Below are 26,000 nucleotides of genomic sequence, written 5' to 3' on the forward strand. Positions count from 1 at the left end.
GTCTGTTGGTAATGGTGGCTGATTCTTGGTAGTTATTTTGCTTTTTTGAAAAAAAAAAAAAAAAAAAAAAAAAAGCAATGGCTTATGCTATTACAAAGAGAACGGTAATTAATAGTCTTTATTGTTAAAATATGCAATGTGTGATATTGTAAATGCATCATAAAGATGTTGCTAAGATGGGTCATTGAGATAGGTCATCCAAAATCCTGATTCCAATGAGATGTCCTCCATTTCTGAGTATGAACTTCGGACTTCCTTAATATACAAGGTCAGGGCTTTGTAAAAATTACTTTACATATGAGTCACATGGGGATGTTTTTTAAATGCTTGTTAAGTAGGTCTTGGAGACAGTGGAAGAACTGAGAGCCTGTATGTCTAACATTAATTCCATTAGGGACAGCAGCATCTTTTTATTCTGCTGTTGTAGGGTGGAATATTTTAGAAATGTCAATTAAGTCAATTTGGTTGATAGTGTTGTTTAAGCCTTCTATATCCTTATTGATTTCCTGTCGGCTTATTCTATCAAATATTGAAGAGAGATATTAAATCTCTGACTCTAGTTGTGACTTTATTTATTTCTCCTTGTAAATCTATCTGATTTGGTTTGTGTCTATCTTGAAGCTTTTTTATTTTTTAATTTGGTGTAAAAATGTTTAGAATTATCTCTCTGATGACCTAAACATTTTGTCCCTATAAAATGACTTTCTCTGTTCTGGTATTATTCTTTATTCTGTTGTTATTTAGTTGCTAAGTTGTGTCTGACTCTTTGTGACCCCATGGACTGGAGTCCACCTGGCTCCTCTGTCCATAGGATTTCCCAGGCAAGAATACTGGAGTGGGTTGCCATTTCCTTCCCTAGGGGATCTTCCAGACCTAGGGATCGAACCTGCATCTCCTGCATTGGCAGGTGGACTCTTGAACCTCTGAGCCACCAGGGAAGCCCATTCTTTGTTTTAGAAGTTGATATAACCACTATTGCTTTCTTTTGATTAGTGTTAGCATGGTATATCTTATTCTATCTCTTTTTTAACCTATTCATATCTTGCTATTTCAAGTGTGTTACTTGTAGGCATCACCTAGTTGAGTCTTGCTTTATTAATGCAATCTTTCTTTTACTTGGGGGTGTTTACACCATTTACATTTAATGCTCTGATTGATATGGTTAGTTTTAAGTCTATAATATTGATATTTGTTTTCTATTTATTCCATCTTTTCTGTATTCCCTTTCCCTTTTTTCTTTTTTATTGTTAGGGTATTTTTTTTTTTAATAATTCCATTTAATCTCCTTTCTTGACTTATTAGCTTTGTTTTAAAATTTTGCTGTTTTAGAGGTTGCTTTAGGATTTACAGCATGCATATTTACCTGGCATATTGTAGATGCTCAGTAAATATTTACTCAATAAAAAAATGAATGCCTTGGTGCCCAGACCAAAGGGCTACTGAGTGTCAGAGGCATCAAGAAAAGCCATCAGTACTCAACATGGTTCACTCTTTCCCAGCTTTTATTTTGCTTTTTCACACCATGTTAGCATGTATATTGGCTTTTTTCATACTGTCCTGATGTTAGTCTCTCAAGGTTAGAAGTTCTGGGTCCTCCTCTCTGCCTCTTAATGTTTTAACAAATGGATTCTTTATCCCTAGGTGGTGCTTTCTGCAGGCTTTATTGAAAGTGTAGGTTGGGTCAAGAGGAAAGAGGCTGTGACCTTGACTTATCATGGCCAAACCGCCAAAGTAATATCCTTATCAGGAAGAACAGATATTTTTAAAGTTTTGAATAAGAAAAAACTTCAAAGAAATGGTCTATTTAAGATTAGCTGAGCTAAGCAAAGTTACACATGGAAAGGAAATTCAGACCTAACAGATTTTTCCCATTCCTGGAATGCCACCAGTTATTTAGAGTCTCTTGAAATATCTTGAAAAAGAATCATTGAGCTTCCTGATTGAAAAAAAAAAAAAAAAATTATTCTCTGCTTTTCTTTTCCAGCAAGTAACCGGCAGAAGTTTTGGTGATAAAGATTTTCGGACAGGATTAGAAAATGGAATCCTTCTCTGCGAGTAAGTACAGCCTATATTCAGTTGGTTTTATTCAAGAAAAATCATTATTGCTGTTCAGTTTATCTGCAAAACTTCTATAGTTTGGAATGCATTCACAGTTTGAATCTGAAAAAAAAAAAATCACTTAAATGGGTTGCTGCTGCTGCTAAGTCACTTCAGTCGTGTCCGACTCTGTGTGACCCCATAGATGGCAGCTCACCAGGCTCCCCCGTCCCTGGGATTCTCCAGGCAAGAACACTGGAGTGGGTTGCCATTTCCTTCTCCAGTGCATGAAAGTGAAAAGTCAAAGTGAAGTCACTTAGTTGTATCCAACTCTTAGCGACCCCATGGACTGCAGCCCACCAGGCTCCTCCATCCATGGGATTTTCCAGGCAAGAGTACTGGAGTGGGGTGCCAAAAGCACTGTTCTGATTTCTATCACCATATTATCTATTTTGCCTTCTCTTGAACTTTATGTAAATAGAATCACACAGAATGCAGTCTTTTCTTGGTGACTTGGAGAATATTGTTTGAGACCCAGTGATATAGTTAACAGAGCAGGGGTGTTGGAGCCTGAGAATTAAAGATTCAAGTCCTTTCTTCACGCCTTAAATTATTTAATCTCCTTGCGTCTCATTTGCTTCTCTTTAAAAGGGTAGTAAAAATTTTACAGCTCTTGCATGTTTCATAAGCTTTTTGTAAATTTCAACACGATAATGCAGATAAAGTGCTTTAAAAAATTACATTTGCTATACAAATGTAGATTTATAATGCAGCAGGTTTCAACACAGTTCACGTTGGTGTTGAAATTTCCTGCCTTCCACTGCTCTTCTTTCTTCGAAGAATAATTTAAATACTCTGATTGCTGTTTCTATACCTTCCTTCCTGTGGAGTCTCTTCCCTCTTCTCACACTTTACTTGCCTTACCACGTGTTTTTCTCTTTATAAAGTCTAAATCAGAGCTCATCTGTTAAGTAAACCACAATTAGTTCAGCGTCTCACAGAGACAAGCTCAAACACTTCCCTTGTGTTCTAGCACCTGCTTCTCCAATGAGTCTAGGCTTGACCCTCTCCTGATGTTAACAGATTCACCAGAATCCAGTCTAATTTATGTGCATCATGCTCTCTGAAGTCTGTTGAAGTGGGTCTTTGGAACCAGCTTTTGTTTGCCTAGCATCAGCTCCAAAGATTCCTACAGGCATCCACCTCTCCACCATGTGAGGAAGTCTGTCATGGAATGATGTCTCTTGCCTGCCTTTGGATTAGCTGGGCTCACCTGAAGACAAGGCTCTGGATCCAGAGACATCTGCACACATGGACTTTGTTTCTTACCTGGATGAAGATGTTGAGTTAGATGTTGGAGTCTCACGTGTGGAGTGGCACCAACCGTTGACCCATTACAAACACATTAATGAACGTTAGGGTTGTTTAGAGGTGGAGAAGTGGAGACTAGGTCTGAGCCATGGTTGGGAAATAGTATGGTTAGACAGCATAGAAGCACAGATTATGGCCAGGAACATCTTTAAATAAATAAAGCATTTTGAGTGCTGACAGCCTATAGGTGAGCTGAGGGAAATGGCCAACATGGAGAATGTAGACAAATGTTTCTGTCTGGGTAGGTAGGATGAAAACCCAGGACAAGCGAGTTATTGTCTAACTCCTCTGACCACAGGGGATTAGACCCACTGGTGGATTTGAAGGAGTCTGACGATTAGGGTCAGGCTTCCCCATGGGACTCCATCTGGCAGCTCTGGAGCAGAGTGTGATTGTGGAATGAACTGCAGTGGTGGTCTAAAAACCATGAGTGCAGCCCCAGCCAGAGCCTTGGAGAGAAAGCTGAGGCAGTAGCCAGACACACAAGATGCAAAGTTCTAAGCGCAGGGCCTACAGAGCAACGAGAGACAGAAGTAGGTCTCAGGGCTGGATGTCCTAACCGTTGGTAACAATGGAGGAAGAAGGCCCCCCTCTCCTTGTTGGTCAGGGGTGGGGGCATGGTTAGGTAATATCTGAATAGAAGTGTTGGGCTGCTGCAGACTGAGATTAGCAAGTGTATTTTTCTGGGACTTGTATGCAGAGACCAGTCTGGCAAGGAGGGGGACTTGCCCCGTTCCAGGCAGGGAGCTGGTTGATGGTAGGGCTTGAAAGTCAGGGGGCTCAGTTTAGAGAGTCTCAGGAAAGTGAGGGTTCCCAGATAATAGATCTATACAGCCTGTCTTTGGAGAGTAGATGAGGATACCCATGACTGTGCCACTCTCTAGAACCAGAGAGAGTTCTGGGGATGCTGGTGATTAAGCAGTTCTAACTTACCACCACCACCCAGGTAGCAATACTTGAAAATATGAGAACCTGCTGTAATTTCAAATTTTGAAAACCAGCAGTTCAGCTCTTCTAAGGTGGACTGGCTCCAAATCTTTTAACCATAGAGAGACACCGTGCTCTCTGTTCACTAAAAATTTCATGGGTGGTTTGTGAGTCTGAAAAATTAAACCTCATAGTTCTTCTCAAATGGAAAGGTGTCTTCGGGGCCTGGGTCTGGTTTTCCTCTTGCCAGCCTGGTTCTAGATTTACCTGTGGCCGGCAAGAACTACTATGATACCCGGTTTACAGAGCAGGTAACTGAGGCACAGTGGACTAAATCACTAGGCTAAGATTTCACCCTGGAGGAGAGCATGGCAACCCACTCTAGTATCCTTTTCTGGGAAATCCCATGGACAGAGGAGCCTGGCAGACGACAGTTCATGGGGTTGCAAAGAGTCAGACATGACTAAGCGACTAAGCACAGCACACGGTTGTACCAGATGAGAAAGATTTAAATTCAGAAGTCTCATTCCTTTGCTTTTGTTCTTAATCATTGTCTTGTGTCTAGAGCTGGGATTTTAATGAGAGAGAAAAGCAAGAGGTTGGGGGCAGAGCGGGGGATGGAATTGGTGCCAGAAAACCCAGAATATGGGGAGAGGGCATTACAGAGGATGCCTGGCGGGTCTCAGCTGAACAGAAGAAGAAGGACTGTTTGGGGTTAGTAGTCTTGGAAACATGTAAGCATCAAGGGCCTGGTGGTCCCTCTTAAGATAAGAAGTCCAGTCCAGTGAAAAGGAGGGCGTGAGAGAGCTGAGACTGTGGTCAGTGGACAGTGTAGTGAAGTCAAAGTCACTTAGTCATGTCCAATTCTTTGCAACCCCATGGACTGTACAGTCCATGAAATTCTCCACGCCAGAATACTCAAGTGGGTAGCCTTTCCCTTCTCAGGGATCAAACCCAGGTCTCCCACATTGCAAGTGGATTCTTTACCAGCTGAGCCACAAGGGAAGCCCAAGAATACTGCAGCAGGTAGCCTATCCCTTCTCCAGGGGATCTTCTAGACCTAGGAATCGAATCGGGGTCTCCTGTACTGCAGGCATATCCTTTACCAACTGAGCTATCAGGAACAATGTAGGGGTTTCAGTTTTCTTAGGTAAGAGCTGTCAAAACTTAATGGTCACCGATGAAGTTGGTGGACCTGTACTGAAGACCACAGAGATGGGAGAGGGAAAAGACTGGCACCTACAGGCAACATATAAGATGGAAATTGAGTAGCTTCAAAATCACCCCAGGAGCTCTTTTACTCTGCCTGTGAAATGCAATACACTTGCCTTTGCATATGTATCCCCAGATATAGTATCCTTATGCATAAATGTATAACTTACAGTAAAAGCAAGAATAAAATAAAGTGCAGGTGCCAAATAGAATTATAGTACTGTAGATGTATTTTTGCTCTAACTTTGTTGTTTTTGCCAAGTGTGTACTTGAAGTTTGGAGGTTAAATACTCCAATGATGTGAGCTGTCCCCGGAGCGTTATATAAAAGGCCTAGGGTCAAAGTGTGCAAAGCCGCAAACGTGTGACAAGTGTCATGCTGTTAGAAATGTTAAATGAATACCACATTGTATCCTTGGGGACTTCAGAGATTTTAAAAGGAAAGCTACAAAGACCATTCCCTGAGGAAGCTGCTCCCAGTACAGAACCACTCTTGACTGCCATCTAGTTCCCTGCATGCAGCTCAGACATATTGTGAAATATTCCAGAAAGGAATGGTTCTGACTTGTTTTCCTGAGACTTTATTATTAGATAGAACTGGGAAGATTCCCCTGGAGAAGGGAATGACTACCCACTCCAGTATTCTTGCCTAGAGAATTCCATGGACAGAGGAGCCTGGTGGGTTATAGTACATGGGGTTGCGGAGCCGAACATGACTGAGCAGCTAACACTGTGGAATTCCATCTATATCAGGAGTTGGCAAATTCTGGCCCTCGGCCTGTTTTTGTGCAGGCCTTCCTGCTTGCTAAGAATGGTTTTTACATTTTGAAAGAGTTGTAAATAAAAGACAAATCAAAACAAAGCAAGAGTTTGTGTGGGGTTCACAGAGCCTAAAATGTTTACTACCTGGTCCTTTACAGAAAATTTGTCAGCCCGTGAGGACTATAGACTTAATTTTGGTTGTGAATTGCTTACCCTCATAAAGTTGAGTTTTCAGTGCAAAGTGCTATTTGGGTAAATCAAATGCCTTTTCAAAGAAGGGTTTTTCAGGAGTTTCTTTATAAGTCCCCCCAACAACTTGTTATTTTGAAATTTTTTTAACTTATGGAAAAGTTAGAAGAATAATGTAATGATTATCCATATGTCCTACAACTATATGCAAATAGTTCAGGGAGCAAGAGGCATATACAGAAAGAGAGAAAGCTAGCACAGCAAAATGATGATGATAATAATGGCATGCAGTTGCAGGGTGTGTTTCTTCTCTTCTCTGTGGTTTGCTTTCTCATCCTCACCTTACACTTTTCTTTCTTTTCAGTTACTATCCAAAGATAGATATTTGACAAAAGCCAGTTCATATCTTTTTATGCGGAGCATGGTGAAAAGTGAATGGATTTGGGAACTCCTAGGTTGAATCCTGTGAAACTGTTGTATCCGTAGACCACAACCAGGCAGATAATGTGATTTCATTTGCTTCAACCTAGTGGATGGTCCAGATCCTAGATTCACCCCCTGTGTGTGCTTAGGCAAGTTAGCTCACCTCCCTGAACCCCAGTTTCCTTATCTATAAAAACAGCCATGCTACTGCTGCTGCTGCTAAGTCGCTTCAGTTGTGTCTGACTCTGTGCGACCCCAGAGACGGCAGCCCACCAGGCTCCCCCATCCCTGGGATTCTCCAGGCAAGAACACTGGAGTGGGTTGCCATTTCCTTCTCCAATGCATGAAAGGGAAAAGTGAAAGTGAAGTCACTCAGTCGTGTCCGACTCTTAGCGACCCCATGGACTGCAGCCTACCAGGCTCCTCCATCCATGGGATTTTCCAAGCAAGAGTACTGGAGTGGGGTGCCATTGCCTTCTCCAAAAACAGCCATAATTGTACCTAATTCATTGAGTTTTTCAGAGAAGTAAATGATTTGATAATGGATATAAAACTCTTTAGTGCTTGAAACATAGCAGGCACTTAAGTGTTAGCTTTTCTCCTCTCATCCATGAAATGGGGGAAATTCCTATCTCATCAGATCCCTGAGAGATTCCAGTGAGAGAATGCATGAAGCGCTCGGCAGTGTCTGGCCGGGGCTGGCACTCTGAATCACTCGCCGTTTCCATTATTATTGTTGGAAATAGGCCCATAGTCAATTATAAATATGACATAGCCAATGCGACTCTGTGTCACTGTGCACACATCAGCTGTCTCCCCGGGCTGTCAGCAAGCCACAGGATGGACCAATGGGGGGCCTGCTTTCCTAGTTTCTCTTGCTCAACTTGTGATCAAACCAGGCAAGAACATTTGGGTCCCTTACAAACTTGATCATCTGTGAATAATGAATTTTGGCTGGCAGAGCTCGAGGCCAAGAGCGATTGTTTTGAAAAACAGTGGCCTTGACCTCTGTGGTGACGTCATTTCCTCCGGCTCCCTCCAGTCTGTTGTGGTTTCTTTCTCTCAGAAGCTATTCCAGGACCCTCCAGGCAGAGCTGATGGGCTCTTCTCCAGCATCTGTCTACCTGTACAGCCTCCGTGCTAGTCCTTATCACAGTGCTCGACCTCTTTATCCCATGTTTGCTTCCTGTACCAGACTAAAAGCTTCCTGAAGACCTCTTTTATTTATCTTTGGATTTCCCCTTGGACACTGGTTTGGTACATAATACATCTGTTACAAACAGCTGTTGGATAAATTGAGTCCAGTAGTAGGCAATCTAGTCATCATTAGATTAGATCTAATCATCATTAACTTTCTCCCAATTTTTGCTGTCATCATCAGTATTATCTCCGTTCTCCTCTTCTCTCTTTCCCTCCCCACTCAACTCCTCCCTTGCCTACACACATACACATACAGTTTTATATAAAGAATGAACCCACCCCTGAGGACTTGGAGTTCAAAGGATGGAACTGTCTGTACTCTTTACCTGTAAGATTCTCCATGTCTTCTTAGGCGTCACGGAGGTAAACTTCTGGGGTTTGTTCTACAGACACATTTTGATGGAATGCAAAGTCCAAGTATGTTGGTCTGCAAATAAGTTACCAGTAAAAAAATGTCTTAGTGGATTTTTGTCTCAGTTCTTATATTGCCAAAATAGTTTTCTGAAGATAAGAAATCTGCTGGCAAACACTTGTTTATATCATAACTGATGAATGAACTACTTATTCTGAGAAGAAGGACTTGTCTTTGATTCTTGTCCTGATTTCAGCATAAACTGTGGGGTGCCAAGAATATGGACTCATATACTAGGACAGTTGGGGAGTTGATGGCGTAGCTTTCCATGGAGACATTTTGTCATATGGAGGACTTACTGGACATCGACTTGTGTTCTGTACAGTCCCACATTAGGCACTGAAGGGCATAAAAAGGATATATAAGGCTCGATCCATGGTCTTCAAGAGTTTTATAATGTGCTTGGAGATTGACATACACACAAAGCAGTTGTTACTGTGTAAACCAGTATGTGAGTAAATGCCCAGGTAACTAAGATTTAATCCACCAGGTTTAATAAGTTAAACAAGGGAAGATGGTTGTAGTTTGGGAGACGTTATACCAAGTGCCTTTTACTTAAGATGAGAAAAGGTGAGGGAATGACAAGGGCATACGACACAGGAACAGAAGCAGAGGAAAGGTCTGGGGACAGGAATGAGGATGCTGTGTTTAGCAAATAGTGGAAGTCTGCCTGGAGGGACTTTCTTCATCCAACTAACCTTTTTAAGAACCTGCTTACAGGTGTGGCCAGTTACCATAGAGACTAGTAAACTAAGCCATAACATAATATAACGAGTGCCAAAATGAGCTCCAGAATCTGAACCCTAGTCTCTTGTGTGATGTTAACCTAAGGTTTCCTGGAGGAAGTGACATTTAGGTGGAGTCCTAAATGAAGAGCAGAATTAGCCAGGAAAGAGAGAAGAGAGGTGAAAGTAGGGAGAAGTCATGTTCTAACCCAAGAGAATAACATGTTTGAGATGTTAAGACATCATCTTACCAATGCTTAAGATAGAAGCTCCATGTATCGGAGGAGTTGCGAGAAGTTTGGCCAAAAGGTAGAAAACAGGGAGGATAATGATGTGAGAGGAGCGTGGATGAAGAAAAGTAGGCAGGGTCAAGATTGCACAGGGCCTTTGTAAACTGTAGAAGGAGTTTTGGGGTGTGATTTCCAGAGCAATGGAGATGAGAGGAATTTAAAAGAGATCAACAGGGAACTTCCCTGGCAGTCCAGGGGTTAAGAATTGCCTTCTAGTGCGATTTGATGGGAACTCAGTTTTGATTCCCTGGTTGGGGAACTAAGATCCCGCATGCTGCCAAGCCACCAAGCCCACATGTTGCAACTACGGAGCCCACACGCTCTGAAACCTCTGCAGCACAATTAGAGAGAAGCCCATGGACCGCAGTGAAGACATGATGCAGCCAAAATTAAATAAATATTTTTTAAAAAGAGAGAGATCAACAAGACTTGGTAGGGTATAGGGATAGATGAATGAAAGAGAAGACTGAAAAATCACTTAAACGTTTCAGTTGTTAATGACAAGCAGGGTGGACCTTTGGTGTGAGCTAGAAGGGCTGCTCTGTTTGGTGGGAGGCCATAATTTCAGTTTGGGCAGACTGAGTTTGGGGTCCAGACCATCCACTCAGGCAGAGAGTCCTGTAGGCCATCGGGGACAAGGGCAGAACTTAGTGGTTAGATGATAGATTTAACTGATTTAAATCGGACTTGGCAGCCATTGTTGGACATTAGGGTTAAGCCGTGATATATGACAGTCTCTCTGAGGGAAAGAGCACCTCAAGAAAGAGCAGCAGAGCAAGGTCTCAGTTTGAGGACGCCTCCTCCCTGGTCAGGATGAGAAAAAGAGAAACTCACGCAGAGGCCATTAGAGGGACGAGAGGAAACTCACGAGCATGGTGTCATGGAATCCAGAGGAGCTAAGAAGACTTCTAAGGAGCTGAGGTCTCCTGCATTGCATGGCCCTGGCAGAGGTCTCACTGGTAGAGGGAGGCACTAGAAACTTTGTCAGTTAATGGCCACCTCTGGGAACTGTCAGTCAACTGACCATGATTCCACCTAATGGTCTTCGCTCTCGCTCATGCTTTTGCATCATTTCAACAGGCTATTATTGTTAGAGACCTTATATCTAATATAAACTTCACATGCAGTATTTTCCTCCACTCTTTGATAAGGAAATGAGATTAGCTTGACTCAATGGCTTAGCAGTGAAGTGACCACCTATCAGACAAAATGCTTTTGAGAGTGAAAGGGGGTGTTAACCAGCTGTGCTGCTGGAACCTGGGGCTGTCCTTGGCAAGTACATAGGTACGTATGTCTGTGTATAATATGTATGTGTATGTACATAGGTGTATGTGTGTGTGCATGGTCACCCCAGTGGTTGGCCATTCCAGACTGGTCTCTTCCAGTGACCATTACCTTGGTCAGTATTCACAAACCCTCCCCTTATTTTATCCTCTCAGTGACTACGGTAGGTAAACAGCCTGGATCAGATTGTCCCACCATCCTTTGCAGATGACAAGATGGAGACCCAGGGTGTGTCTCCCAATCTTTGTCTGGAGCTCTTTCGCTAAACCAGATACTCACTCCAATCTCAGCAAACTTGGGTCCTTGTGCCCTAACTGATTTTGACTTTAGCAGACTGGTGAGAATTTGATAGGCCTCCTATGTAGGGTTCTCCCTTGTCTTTCTGCCAAATCACAGTTGGCCTCATTGACTTGGCCTGATTCCAGCCCTTTGGCACCAAGACCCATTAAGCTTTTAGGTTCAAGTAAGGACATTTCAACCCACTCTTTTTGTAAAGATCTCCAGTGAAAAGCAGCTTTTTGTTTGAAGATTGGCCTGGCTTAGGTGGGGACTTAGGCAAGAACTGAGTATCCCTGACAGCCTTCTGTTAGGAAAGATGAAAACAGATGAAGGCCATGGAAGGCGAATTTGTAGGATTCATGATGAGCAAAACAGACTCCCAGTATTGCCTTTCTTTCCTCTTTGAATCCTCACCAAATAAACAGCCTTTAGTTTCTATTTAAAAGAGGGGCTCTTTGCACAGTGTGTAGGGGGAAATTCAACTGTTCACATCCAAATTGTGCTTTAGCATCAATTACAAGAGTCTACTAGTGGAAGGGGGGGGACTCTGTGTGTGCATCTGAAATGTTCTCAAGTTCATCCATCTTTGCACATAGCTTTTCCATTTAAAAGTATATAATCCTTGTCACAACTTCTTTTCTCTTAATATATAGGGCAAGTATATTTTGTTTTCATGCTTCAAAAAATGTATTTTAAACTTCTTTTAGCATAATTATCATTCTGAAACCACTACCCTCAAAATATGACTTCCTTCAACCTGGGCTTCTCTGGTGGCTCAGTGATAAAGAATCTGCCCGACAATGTAGGAGACATGGGTTTGATCCCTGGGTCAGGAAGATACCTTGAAGGAGGAAATAGCAACCTGTTCCAGTATTCTTGCCTGGGAAATCTCATGGACAGAGGAACCTAGTGGGCTACAGTCCATAGGGTCTCAAAAGAGTCGGACATGATTTAGTGACTAAACAACAATTAATCTGTACCTTGATAAATGTTAAACTTCCACTCATGGAAATCACAGGCTTAATCTCTTTCCTTGTGAACAAATTTATTGCATATTTATTGGAATGATTAATTGGCTTAAAAATATGTATATTTGTAGATATATAAAACCAGTAGGTTTAAATATGGGCTGCTTGTGTGGTAGAGGAGAAAACGACCTCTCCCATTGGCTGCCTGTGGGCTTACATGCTGGATTAGGCTTTACTTGCATTTGAGAGGATTTAGTAGCTCCCTAATTGTATTTCCTTAATAATCCATTTTTTGATTGTCTCTACTGGCCTGTCAGGCTGGGTGGGCTGGCCTCCCACAGTGAAGTTTGCAGAATTTCTGCCTGAAGCATGCCATTCTAAATGTTTCCTTTGGTTACCCGCAGAAGAGGACCTTTTCTTAAATAGCCCACCAAGGACCGAGTTTATAAATGATTCCTTTCTAAAGTCAACTATACAGAAATGGACTTTGCTCTTTATTTTAAGGGGAAGAAGAAAGAGTGAATGAAAGGACAAATGGGAAGTTAAAGTTAAGGCAATGATTAGCTCCAGTGCCTCCGTTTTCTTCTGTCACTATGAACACTGCCGTGAGGCTGAGATTCCAAAGCATGGCTTCATCATGCCCAGCACTTCTTTCTGCAAGGCAGCACGAAATTCAGGTTCCTTTGCCTAAAACCTGGTGTCCTTCACTGTACGGGGATGGTTTTTCTATTTGGCTAATCTTAATCAGCCCTTTGCACTGGCCATAGAGAATTACCATCATTCCCATGATTCTTTTTGTGCTCCCCTAGCTCCATGCCTTGGCTGCATTTCATTCCCGCCACTTGGGGTACTCACTTGCCTGTCCATGTCTATCTCCTTAATTCCTAAACCCACACAATATGCACTTTTCTGTCCATTAAGATGTCCCCCTGGCTGTGCCTTCAATTCTGTATTCCCTTCTCACTCAGAGTCCGTGGCTATGTTGACAACCATACATCCTGTAGTGGCGATGAAAACTCTGATTTCAAGTGATCTCTTTCTTGTTTCTGGTTTGAAAAGTATTTTGGCTTTGCCTAGAGCAAGTAACTTGTCTTAGACATGGCACTACTCATGAGATTGTATGTGTTAACTTTCTATTAGATTATAAATTCCTTGACATAGTAACAATGATTCACCCATCTTTCCATATATAATGACGCTGGCACATGGCAAGAATGCAGTAGGTTTTGGGAAAATGGGAAGAGGAGGATTCTTGCAAAATTAGCATTTTAAAATTGTTAACATAGTTATAATTAACCCATGCTGCTGCTGCTGCTGCTAAGTCGCTTCAGTCGTGTCCGACTCTGTGCAACCCCAGAGACGGCAGCCCACCAGGCTCCCCCGTCCCTGGGATTCTCCAGGCAAGAACACTGGAGTGGGTTGCCATTTCCTTCTCCAATGCATGAAAGGGAAAAGTGAAAGTGAAGTCACTCAGTCGTGTCCGACTCTTCGCGACCCCATGGACTGCAGCCTCCCAGGCTCCTCCATCCATGGGATTTTCCAGGCAAGAGTACTGGAGTGGGGTGCCATTGCCTCTCCTAATTAACCCATAAACATGTATTAAAACCATGCTGTATTAACTCAATACATTTGATCCATAAAAATGGATCAAAATGGATCATAGACCTAAAAATAAGCTAAAACTATAAAACTCTTAGGTTAAAACATAGGAGGAAATCCTTGTGACTTGGAGTAGATAATTGTTTCTTGCACATAGTATCAAAAGTTTAAACAGCACAAGAAAACCTGCAGGACTTCCCTGGTGGTTAAGAATCCGCCTGCCAATGCGGTGCGCAGGGGTCCGAGCCCCCATCTGGGAAGATCCTGCATCCCACGGGGCAGTTAAGCCTGTGCACTACAGCTATGAGCCCTTGTACCCTGGAACCCGTGCTCTGCAGCAAAAGAAGCCGCCGTGAGCAGCCTTGCACCACAACTATAGAGACTAGCCCCTGCTCGCTGCAACTAGAGAAAGCCTGTGTGCAGCAACGAAGCCAAAAATAAAAATAAATAAATTTATTATATAAAAAAAGTGAGCAAAGATATACGAGTTGGTACTTTTTTAGAGAAGCTATACACATAGCCGGGAGTTGCAAAGAGTCGGACACAACTGAGTGACTCACACACACACATACACATGGCCAAAAGCACATGAAAATATGCTCAAAGTCATTAATGTTCAGAGAAATACAAATCAAAATCACCATGAGATGCTGCCACATAGCCATCAGAATGGCTATAAGAAAGGAATTCAAAAAGTTTGGCACATGTGTGGAGAAATTGGAACCCTCATACATTGCAGGTGGGAAAGTAAAATGGTACAGCCACTTTGACGAACAATTGGCTGTTCCCCAAAAGGTTAGACATTAAGTTACCATAGGATCTAGCAATTGTACTTCTAGGTACATATCCAAGAAACATGAAAACGTATGTCCAAACAAAAACTTGCACCAAAATGCTCATGAAAGCCTTGTTTATCATAGCTCAGTGTTGGAAATAACCCAAATGTCCATCAGCTGATGAATGGATAGAATGGTATATTTATAGAATACAATATTATATGATCATAAAAAATTTTAACTATCCATTCATTTTACAACATGGATGAACCTTGAAAATATTATCCTAAGTAAAAGAAACCAATCATTAAAAACCACATATTGTATGATCCCATTTATATGAAATGTTCAGAGTAGGTAAATCTACAGAAATAGAAAGTAGATTAGTAGTTGTTTAGGGCTGGGGGTTGTGGGAGGGTGGCATAGGGAGCTAAAGCTAATGGGTATGGGGTTTCTTTTGGGGGAAGGAAAACAAATTATTTTGCAGTGATGGTTGCATCCTGTGGATGTACAAAAATAATCAGATTGTATAATTTCAGTGGGTGAACTGTATGTAAATTATAACTTAAGCTATTAAAACACACATATACTATGGAATTTAAAATTTTGCTTCCAGCTGTTTAAAATGTTCTCCAGCAGACTCATTCCAATACCATTTAGTGCATTTCTCGATGTACTAGTATCATATTGTAATTCCAGTATTTTAAAACTTCACTGAAGAAAAAGTGCTCTAGATTGATTATTTTCTATTTTCAAAAGCATTAAAAAAATCCAAAAGGATTTACAAAGGAAAGTTACAAATCTAAAACTAAAAATCCAAGGCACGTCTTTCAACTCGGAAAGTGTAACATTAGACAAAGGAAGACCACAGAACGGGGAAATGAGGCTTTATTGTTTAAATACAGTTTTTCTTCACTTAAAGCTCCTTTTCTAGCACAGATGAAAAGGAGTCTGATTCCGTCTCCACCAGAGCTTCTGGCCTCAAGAGCACTTTCTCCATTCCTCTGAATGAGACTGCATTTTGTACTTCTGTAGCACACCCAGTAGACTGATGTGTGACGCCCAAGGATAGGTGATCAGAGTGAGCCCCAGCCCCTTTCCTGTTTGTGTGTTCCGTGAAGAACCCAGAGATTTTACTGTCTCCTTTGAGGTCAGCCAGCTTCCACTGGTCCTTTGGAGAGTAACAAGGTTACTCATTCCTGCCCCAACCCACAAACTGCTGGGAACTTCATGAAATAACAGTAACTGGTGGGAGTAAACTGGAAGCTTGTCACATGATCCTTGTGTGTTGCAGTTGCTTAAATCCAACTTCAGTCTTGGTGCTGAGAAAATGGTTCAGATGTGATTAATAACAACAGTTGCCAAGTTGTGAATGGACCTGAAGTCCACTGTAGCTTCAAAACCGACATTTTTGAACTTTCCCGGTCTTTGTGATTGTTACTGGTTTCATTATCGATTTACTTGGCCAACACAAATTGCTGCTGCTGCTAATTCACTTCAGTCGTGTCCGACTCTGTGCAACCCCATAGATGGCAGCCCACCAGGCTCCCCCGTCCCTGGGATTCTCCAGGCAAGAACACTGGAGTGGGTTGCCATTTCCTTCTCCAATGCATGAAAGGGAAAAGTGAAAGTGAAGTCACTCAGCCATGTCCAACTCTTGGCGACCCCATGGACTGCAGCCCACCAGGCTCCTCCATCCATGGGCTTTTCCAGGCAAGAGTACTGGAGTGGGGTGCCATTGCCTTCTCCAAACACAAATTGAGGCCTTACCAATGACTGACCCTTATAGTAGAGCTGAAAGTTATAATGAGGAATAACCCTTTGCCTAATGGAGAGATTGGACAGATTCTATGATGTGTGATAAATGGATTAATAACCAGAGAGTGTTGGAACCTAGAGTGGGAGATACAGTTTCTACTGAGGAAATGGTTTGAAGAAGAGGTAACATTTAATCTGGGTTTTGAAGGATAAGTAGGAGTTTGCTGGCCCACAAAGTAGGGTAGCAGAGACCTGTGGGAAAGACATGTCAGACAGAGGAAGCAGCAAGCCTGTGAAAATGCTCTGCAATATGAAGGGGTGTTGCTTGCCCAAGGGTGAAACTGTGGTCAGAGCTTAGAAAGAAATGGGACAGGCTGGAGATGAAAGGTCAGTATCAGGTCCGTGAATAGCAAGAAAAGGACTTTAAAAAGCATCCAGTGAGGAGTAGACAGCCAGCACAGTCTCTATTCAGAGGAACGATGACATTAGGTTGCTTTTTAGGAAATTACATCTGTTGGCAGCAAAGACATTTGATTACTTTCTGCTGTTCACCAAACACAAATATTTGGGGAAAAATGTCATGCTTCCCAAAGAGAAGCAGAACTACATCCTACACTTGTCTTGCTATGTCCATTCTTAATTTATAACCTTACTATGTACATTTTATGTTCCCGAAGTTCTTTTCTAAGTCATTCATTTAGAACTTGGAACACTAGTTCCAATGGGGGAAAAGTCTTACGTGACCCGTGGCACATCTGAGTTAGTATCAGTCTCCCTGTAGAACCCATTCTCTGGTGGAGGACGGTGTCGTCTGGGCTTAGCTTGGCACCTGGCATGGGGCATTTGATAACAGCATGTGGAATGAATAGGAAATCAATTCAGAATTCTAACTAGCCACATTAGGGGCTGACCTTCCATTTCTAGGCTAGCAAAGGACCTTGGCTTTTCGCCATCACCCTCAGGATGGCAAGTGAGATGGGGGGCCAGGAGCCTTGGCAAGAGTTAAAGCATAGCTAGGACTTGGCGGGGAAGCAGGGCTAGAAGCAGCTGTGCGCACAGCTGCAGTGCAGCCGAGATTGTCCTTGGGCTTCTTACTGCCTTTGCTCTGTTGGCTCCCACCCTTCCTTCCTCCCCACTCCCAGTGTTAGCGACCACTCCCTTGTCGTCCTGCCCTCTGAAAGGACTAACATTATCTCATTCCCTCACCTCAGCGCTTTCATCTCTCCCAACTCCCGGCCTAGCTTGAGCCACAGGCAGGATGCATGGGAGGAGACGTGAGGCAATAATTAGTGCATAGATTTCCATCTTTAGGCAGGGTTGGGATCCAAACCTACTTGGTAAGCTGGTTGAGGGTGGAGTGGGGTTGTGGGGGCAGGGAAGAGATGATGGTAGTAACTAACATTGGTGAGGTGCATGCTGTACATCAGGCCTGTGCCAAATGTATTACATGCAGTATTTCACACTCTCATGCCATGACTAATAGGTATTATTGTGCCCATTTTGCAGAGTAGGAGACTGAGACTCGATATTGAATACTTACATAACTTGCCTGTGAGTGAGTGAAGTTGCTCAGTCATGTCTGATTCTTTGTGACCCCATGGACTGTAGCCTGCCAGGCTCCTCCATCCATGGGATTTTCCATGCAAGGATACTGGAGTGGGTTTCCATTTCCTTCACTATGGGTTCTTCCTGACCCAGGGATCAAACCTGGGTCTCCCACACTGCAGGCAGACTCTTTATCATCTGAGCCACCAGGGAAGCCCAAATAACTTGCATAGTGAGTTGCCATTTGAACGTCAGGTCTTTCTGTCTCTGGAGGCTCCTACTACTGTTGGAATTGTATGGGTCTCCATCCTGGAACTCTTGATTTTGAGCTCTTCCTGCTGAAGAAATGTGGAGAGCAAGGAGCTGGCTGCTTGTCCCACTCAAGCCTGGGTACCGAAGCTTTCAGAGCCATATTCCAGCACTTTCACATTCCAAGTTTTCTCCCACCCTCCTGACAGTAAACCCAGCGATACCGGGTGTTAGCTGTGCAAAAGAAATACTAATTACAATCATTTATACATAATTACTACATAGTGCAGTGATGATTACACGTATCAGTGCCTGTGTTGGAGTAACTTCAGTCTCCCACTTTATTTGGTTACACTAAATTCTCTTCATGTATTGCCAACTTTCCTGGTTCATTGATCACATATGTCATCTTAAACTTGTAGCTCATAAAAGTGCGGAGGATTTTGAATGGGAGCTGCTATTATATCTGACTCTGTGGGACCCTGTGGACTGCAGCCTGCCAGGCTCCTCTGTCTATGGGATTCTCTAGGCAAGTGTACTTAGAATGGATTGCCATGCCCTCCTCCAGGGAATCTTTTCAACCAAGTGATTGAACCCGGGTCTCCTGCATTGCAGGCAGATTCTATCGCTGATCCAATGGGAGGCACAGTGGCAAAGGCAGCTTGGTTGTGAAGGGGCTTGATTCCCAGGCGAAGGCATTAAGAGGGCATCCTGTGGGCACTCGGAAGCCTGTGAGTCATTGGAGGAGGGAAGCAGTGAGGCCACGGTCAGGGTTTAAATGAGGTTGATTTGGAGACATTGGGCAGATTAAGATGGCAGAGATTGGTGCCTGGAGATTAGTTATTGAAATGCAAGAAATAAAGCACTCTTTTCAATGTAGACACCTGTGGTAAAGAAACCACCTGCCAGTGCAGGAGATGTAAGATTTGTGGGTTTGATCTCTGGGTTGGGAAGATGCCCTGGAGGAGTGGCAGCCCAGTCCAGTATTCTTGCCTGGAGAATCCCATGGACAGAGGAGCCGGGCGGGCTACAGTCCATAGGATCACACAGAGTAGGATATAACTGAAATGACTTAGCAGACAAGCATGAGTTTGTAATTCTGAGTCTACCACTTAGGAGCTCTGACCTCAGATAAGTGCCTGGTGACACTTTACATTCGTAGATTTTTCAATGATTTTTAGATCTTTTCTAATCCAAAAATTTCGTAATTTCTAGACAACAAGAATGGTTATGCAAAGGATAGATTGTGAGAGAGATTGCAAATGAATCAGAACCTCCAAGATACTCAGATAAGTGCTGGAGGTTCCTTTCTATGTTTATAGATTATTTCATTACTGTAGGTTTTTTTTTTTTTAACGTTTGTCTGGTTTTTGTTTTTAGAATTGAGAGCAGAAGTGATAGGCAAGAAGACATTTTATCCCTAGCAAATGTAGGAAAATAGGTCCATTTGTTTAGAGTAGCCCCAATTTTAGCTCTTCTCTATCCTGCTGCCTCCCAACGAGACCCAGGGGAAAGGATGTGCCCAGGTGTTTAATTTTGCAGGATTTCTTGGGTACACTTTGCCTAAGTAAGGCCCCTATTTATTGAGAAAAGACCTCCTGGAGAGCTGTAATAGTTAAAGTACTGCTGCCTGCTGTAACTAATAACCTCCTAACTCTCAGTGGTTTAATGCAACGGAAATGTCCTTCTCACTCTCATGTAGCCCAGTTTTGGCAACAAGGAAGGGTGGAGATGACAGTGAGTCAAGTAGTTGCCCAGGGACCCCAGCTCACAGAAACTCCGTCCTCAACACATGACTTCTACGGTCTTAACTTGGTGTAAACATCTAACTAGTAAGTGGGGGAGGCAAGAGGGAGAATGGAAAATTGCTTGGGAGAGGTTTGGGAGCAGGCCTGAGTGTGACATATATTACTCGGCCTGCACTCCGTTGGCCAGAATTCTGTGATATTACTACAGAAAATTGCAAAGGCATCTGAGAGATGTTGCCTAGCTGTGTGTCTTGGGGAGAAAGGAGATGAGTTTGGGGAGCAGCTGTTTTAGAATAGTAATAGCACTGTTTAGTCCTAGAATTCAGGGTTGCCATTTCCTTCTCCAGGGGATCTTCCTAACCCAGGGATTGAACCTGGATCTCCTGCATTGCAGGGAGACACTTTACCAGCTGAGCCACCAGGGAAGCCTGCCCTAGAATTCACAGTTAGGTCCAATTTCTTGGAATTTCAAGTCAACAAAGACCTTCTAAAATTCTTATGATCTCTTCTTTAGTTATGTTCAGGGAAAGTGGCTTAAAAAGACTCATACTTCACACAGTCTTGACAATGCATAGCACCCCCCCAAAAATTTGGTAGATACTAATGGTAGTAATTTGCATTCCAATACTATTTTGTTCATATGAAACTCTCCTTTGGTTCAGGTTTCACTTTACCCCATATTTTAGTCAATTTTTCTTGACTTCAGAAGGTTTATTAACTTTCCTCCTTTTGCCAAGGCAACTCTTGGCAAAGAAGAAATCTCTAAAAATGGCATCTGTAACAGGTTTATAGTCAAGGTTAAATTGATCTCATGCTTAGGTTCAAAAGCAGTTGCCATGTTAGATAAAATGAAAGTGCACACACCTTCAACCAGGGTATGTAGTCAAACCAGAAAGTGATCGAGGAAACCACAAAGAAAAACACTATAGAACCAAATGAAAAGGGACACAAAGTAGGTAATTTTGTGACCATAGTTGCCTGTTGCAGCTGTACAAACCCAGCTACATGGGATGATGTAATCTCTTGTTGCAAAGAATAAAGGGATTTCCCATGAGATTAAGCCTGAACTTTCCAACCCTGTGTTGAAGGTCTAGACTGCGTCTCTGCTCTCTCCCAAACTCCAAGATAGTTATTAGACTTGAATTTCTGACTTGAATGACGTATAGAGTAAGCTGAATTTTGCAACCCTTTAAAAATGTTACCTTTAATGTTTATCACAGTCCAGTAAAAAACAAACTGTCCATTGGTGTATTTCCTGACATTAGGGTGATCTGATACCCTTTGTCGCAGTGTTCTCAGTATTGTGCCCCTTGAAGAGTTATTATACCAGCTGTTGGATGTGTCAGTATGAAACAGAACCTCTCTGTCCCACAGTTGAGATTTGAGTTTTGTTTTTTTTTTTATTTCAGATATACACAAATTTCTTCAGTTTGTATTTTATAACCATTAAACCATCATTGAGAGGCTATCATAAGCTGGATATTGTGTTACAAAGAGTTATAAAAATACATCCTGTGGTTGTATCTTGAATCAGAACATTTGCATCATTCCTGGATGTCTCAGCAATGTTTCTTTAAGGAATATAGTCTTTAATCTTTTAAGAACTGGATTCCACAGAATGTGTGCTGAATGTCTTTAATTCACCTTCTCAAGAACTCAAGATGGCCAAGCATTAGGTAGCATGACAGTGAACCACATATGTGCCTCGTTCGGGTCTTCCTGTAGGTTTTAAATCTCTTAGCGAGCACACCCCATGAGGGAAAGACCTGGGGTCTTTCGTCCCCGTGCCCAACTCCAGGTTGGGACATCATGCATGCCCAATAAATATTTGTTGAGTCTGTGAAAGAACACATGAGCAGCCTTACTTGAAATAGGTCACAGTGTGTTTTAGATTTAGAATGTAAGAGTTTAGTAGACACCGATTCATTCCTTTCATATAAGAAACACATGTATTTTTGCTTACCTTCAGTGAAGAAGGAAATGGCAACCCATTCCAGTACCCTTGCCTGGAAAATCCCATGAATGGAGGAGCCTGGAAGGCTACAGTCCATGGGGTCGCCAAGAGTCGGACACAACTGAGTGACTTCACTTTCCTTTTCCTTTCAATATCATTGAATTTTTTCGTAATTGAGGATTATCCAAGATTAAAACTTTTCTTCCTATTTTTATTTGTTTCTTACCAGATATATATATATTAGGCAAGCTGTACACATCTGTTGATTTCTTTATGTGAGGTTTATGTCCAGAGGTGGCCAGAAAAGAAGTAAAGCTTATTTTAGTCTTTGGCAGCTGGCTTTATGGAAAAGTTGAAACTAAAGTAACTTGCACTTACTTAGCAGAAAGGGACATGCTCAGTATACCAAATGAATGTGAATATGCAAGTTTCCACTTACCAAATTCTAGCAACACATGTTGTCCCACTGGCTCCTCACCAGTCTTGGATGGAAGGTCAGGTTTTCAAGATCTCCATTTTATTAAGGGGAAAACTGAGAGTGGGATCAAGGAACTTTCCAGGAGCTCATAGCTAAATGTATGTTTTACCTATTAAAACCTAGACAGCTTCCTCCAAATTCATTGCACTTTCCTCAGGATAACACTGCTGAGTGCTGTAAGTTTTTTTATAGTGTTTTATTCATCTATCTAATACTCATGATTTTTAAGAAATAAAAGATTTCTATATACCTATAGTTATAAATTGATTTTAATACTACCTGCATATGGTGATGTTTTAAAAGTACAAATCAGATCATTTCAGTCTTCACCTAAAAAATGTGACGTACTTCTAAGTACACTGTACTTAGGAAAAATCCAGACAGCTTCAGTTCAGTTCAGTTCAGTCCCTCAGTCGTGTCCAACTCTTTGCGACCCCATGAATCGCAGCACGCCAGGCCTCCCTGTCCATCACCAACTCCCGGAGTTCACTCAGACTCACGTCCATCGAGTCGGTGATGCCATCCAGCCATATCATTCTCTGTCGCCCCTTCTCCTCCTGCCCCCAATCCCTCCCAGCATCAGAGTCTTTTCCAATGAGTCAGATCTTTGCATGAGGTGGCCAAAGTACTGGAGTTTCAGCTTTAGCATCATTCCTTCCAAAGAACACCCAGACAGCTTACCTGGGCCTGAATGTTGCTTACACCTTGGCTATCAGGCCCTGTGTTTCTCCTTCCACTCACTCTCCTTGTCACACTGGCTTTGAATATACTAAGCCCACTCCTGCCTCCAGGCCTTGCTACTTACTGTGCAGTCCACCTGAAACTCTTGTCTGCAGTTCCTCTTTGGCTGATGCTTTTATATCATCCCATTTTCTCCCCAGTGTTACCTCCCCAAGGCAGCCTTCTGATCAGCTGATTTCAATGCTGCCTGCCTGGGTTACTCCTGTGCTTGTCTTCCCAGGGCTTATGTGATCTGAAATTTTCCTCGCGTTTTTTTACTTGTTTATAATATGTTCTTCCTACTTCCCCCCACACTTCACTTGTTTCAAGAAGAGAAGTTCTAAAGGGCAAATTCTTTTGTCTGTCTGCTCCAGTCTTGCCTTCCCTGGGCCTAGAACAGTGTGCCACACATGGCAAGCACTTGATAAATAATTGCTGCATCAATACATATCTGAATATTAGTTCATCCTAGTCAGCTCCCATATCTCCAGTTGTTTAATCTTTTTGTGTTCTTTTTTTTCCTCCAAATCTCCAGATGTGATTCTTTTATTTTTTACTGGAAGACAATTGCTTTACAATATTGTGTTGGTTTCTGCCATCAACATGAATCAGCCGCAGGTATACATATTTCCCTTCCCTCTTGAACCTCCCTCCCATCTCCCACCCCATCCCACCCCTCTAGGTTGTCACAGAGCACTGGTTTGTGCTCTCTGTGTCATGCACCAAAGTCCCACTGGCCATCTCTTTTACATACGGTGATGTACATGTTTCCCTGTTACTCTCTCAGTTTGCCCTACCTTCGCCCTCCCACGCTGTGTCTGCAAGTCTGTTCTCTGTGTCTGCATCTCCATGGTAGTTGTGGGTACATTTTATGCAGGAGATGTGGAATAATACCAAAGTTTAATTTTTTTGTTATATAAAATTATGCCACAGCCCCAGAAATGTCTTTAGATGAGTACGAAGATAATCTGTTACCAGATAGAGAGGGCAGACTGTTCTAGTTGCAGCTTTTGGGGCTCACAGGTGGGAAACTCGTGTGGGACTCCACTGAGTGGGGCGTTGCCACAAGTGAATGACCACCTCCTTTTTCTCTGCAGTTGCTCCTGAGGATGCTGTATGTACACGTAACTGAAACTTGGATCCAGTGTGTCTTACACTTGACCATCTCTCAGCAGATACCCACTTCTTTTTCCCTTGTGTTCCCACCTAGTGTTGATATTCTCCCATTGTGTTTAGATAGTGTTTATTGGGGTTTTTGGTTTTTGTTTGTTTTCTCTGAGGGTTTTTTGTGTTTTTTTGGTTTGTTGTTTTTGTTTTGTGCTTTGATGACACATACCGAAGTTAAACTTTATTGTGGTAGGCTTTGCCCTCTGGCTACGTGTCTGTGTGCAGATCTCCGGGGAAGCCTTCACACCTGTTTGAGGCTCAGACTTTTCTTCTGTAAAAATGGTGGAGTGAATACATGACCTGTCTCTGCAGAACAGGACAGTTGGGGAACAATATATCTCAGATGGTTCATAAATATAAAATATCATCATCATAACTTTAAAGCATGTTATCAATAAATATTTCCAAAAATGCTTATATTTAATATGTTGGGGGACAAGAGTGGTTTTTAATAAAATTGCAAGTGAATAATATGCTTGACTCATAGCTGTTTTGCTAAACTTCTCATCTGATTCTAATAAATACAGAAAAGTCCTCAGTTTAATGCAAAATACAAGATAAGCAGGTGACGGGCATTTCTGCAATGTGAATTCAATGTTATCTTTTATTGTTGTGTACTGTAAATTGTGTATGGAACTGGAGCAATGTTTACATGAAAAAAAAAAAAAAACCCACAGCTGCCTTGATCTTAAAAATATCCCAAATATTTAAGAGCACTATGGCATTTTATTTTTTAATTTATTGTGAAATATTTTGATAGACATCACAATGGAGGGTTTTTTGGTCTTTTAATTAAGATCTATCATTATAATGCTTTTTTTTTTTTTTTTACAACTTTATGTAACAGGAAAGATTTCTGCCAATAAGTGTAATTCTACAAAGGATAAATAAAGTATTTAAGACTTTAAAAATCTAAACGTCTATAGAAGAGGAGTTGGTGGATCCATCATTACTAAAAATAATACAACTCTTAGATATAGAAGACAAAATGGGTACCTTGTTAAACAAGGACTTGTAATTTATGATTTTTTTGGTAGGATATCTGTTATTTTTTCTACTTTGACTAATTAGGAACACGGGACCTGATACAATGGTACTTTGTTCCATTAGAAAAATTTTAAAGTATTAGAGAAAGTAGTTGATCTAGAATGCTGTGAATGGAATTAGTATAAATAAATACTTACATGCCAAGTGTGGAGAACCATTTATAGAGAGCTTCTTATGCACAAGGCTCTGTGCTAGCTTCTCACATATTCTGTCACATTTAGGCCTCACTGACACCTATGCAACTGCTGCCGTTGTTTCTCTATAGCAGTTGAAGAAACTGGTGTTCATGGGCTTGCCCACAGTAACACCCCCAGTGAGTGACCAAGCTAGACTTTGGAGTCAGTCAGCTGGACCTCAGAGCCAGGGCTCTCAGCCCCACCCCACCGCTCCGCATCAGTCTGTCCACAGGTATTAAATAGGACATAGGTCCAAACATATTGACAAGGCCTGCTCTCCAGAGTAAATTGTTCAGCCTCCAGCATACATTGTTAAGTGGAGAAATAAGGTGGAGAACGGTGCGTGTTACATACTACACCTGTCTTTTTAAAAAAATTATAACTGTCTTTATATATTTTCTTTGGAAAGTCTTTAAGGTTACTTCAGGGATTAGCCTGGGGCCCCATGGGATCCCAGTGACAATGAGACTTAAGTTTTACTGGATATCCTTTGGGTTCCTTTTGAATTGCAGCACTGTTGTTGGTTGGCAACCTTGGGATTTCCCAAAGTGAGATTGAAACCTGGTCCCTTGGTCTCCTTGACAAAGAAGGCAAGGAGAGCCCCCAAAAGAGGCAGATAGCACCAGACTTGTAGGTGGCAGGGTTAATAAGCAAGGAACTTACATATGGTGCTTGCCTTGGGAGGCTGAAAGATGAGGAAAATCT

General features: G+C 42.2%; 1 protein-coding gene and 1 long non-coding RNA gene across 19 annotated transcripts in view; both read left to right on the forward strand.

The window, feature by feature from the left end:
* LIMCH1 (LIM and calponin homology domains 1) overlaps positions 1-26,000 on the forward strand; it is a 348,742-nt gene that overhangs the window by 139,561 nt on the left and 183,181 nt on the right. For all 18 annotated transcript variants that reach the window (XM_055588395.1, XM_055588396.1, XM_055588397.1 and 15 more), the window contains exon 2: positions 1,985-2,055. In XM_055588395.1, coding sequence (XP_055444370.1) covers positions 1,985-2,055 — 71 coding nt within the window. The remainder of the gene's footprint in view (positions 1-1,984; positions 2,056-26,000) is intronic.
* On the forward strand, positions 19,432-24,545 carry LOC129657803 (uncharacterized). The gene is made up of 3 exons (XR_008717118.1): positions 19,432-19,837; positions 23,441-23,523; positions 24,003-24,545. It is a non-coding gene; the product is annotated as an uncharacterized LOC129657803 (long non-coding RNA).

The sequence above is a fragment of the Bubalus kerabau genome, chromosome 7 (genome assembly GCF_029407905.1).
Source record: "Bubalus kerabau isolate K-KA32 ecotype Philippines breed swamp buffalo chromosome 7, PCC_UOA_SB_1v2, whole genome shotgun sequence".
NCBI classification, from domain to species: domain Eukaryota; kingdom Metazoa; phylum Chordata; class Mammalia; order Artiodactyla; family Bovidae; genus Bubalus; species Bubalus kerabau.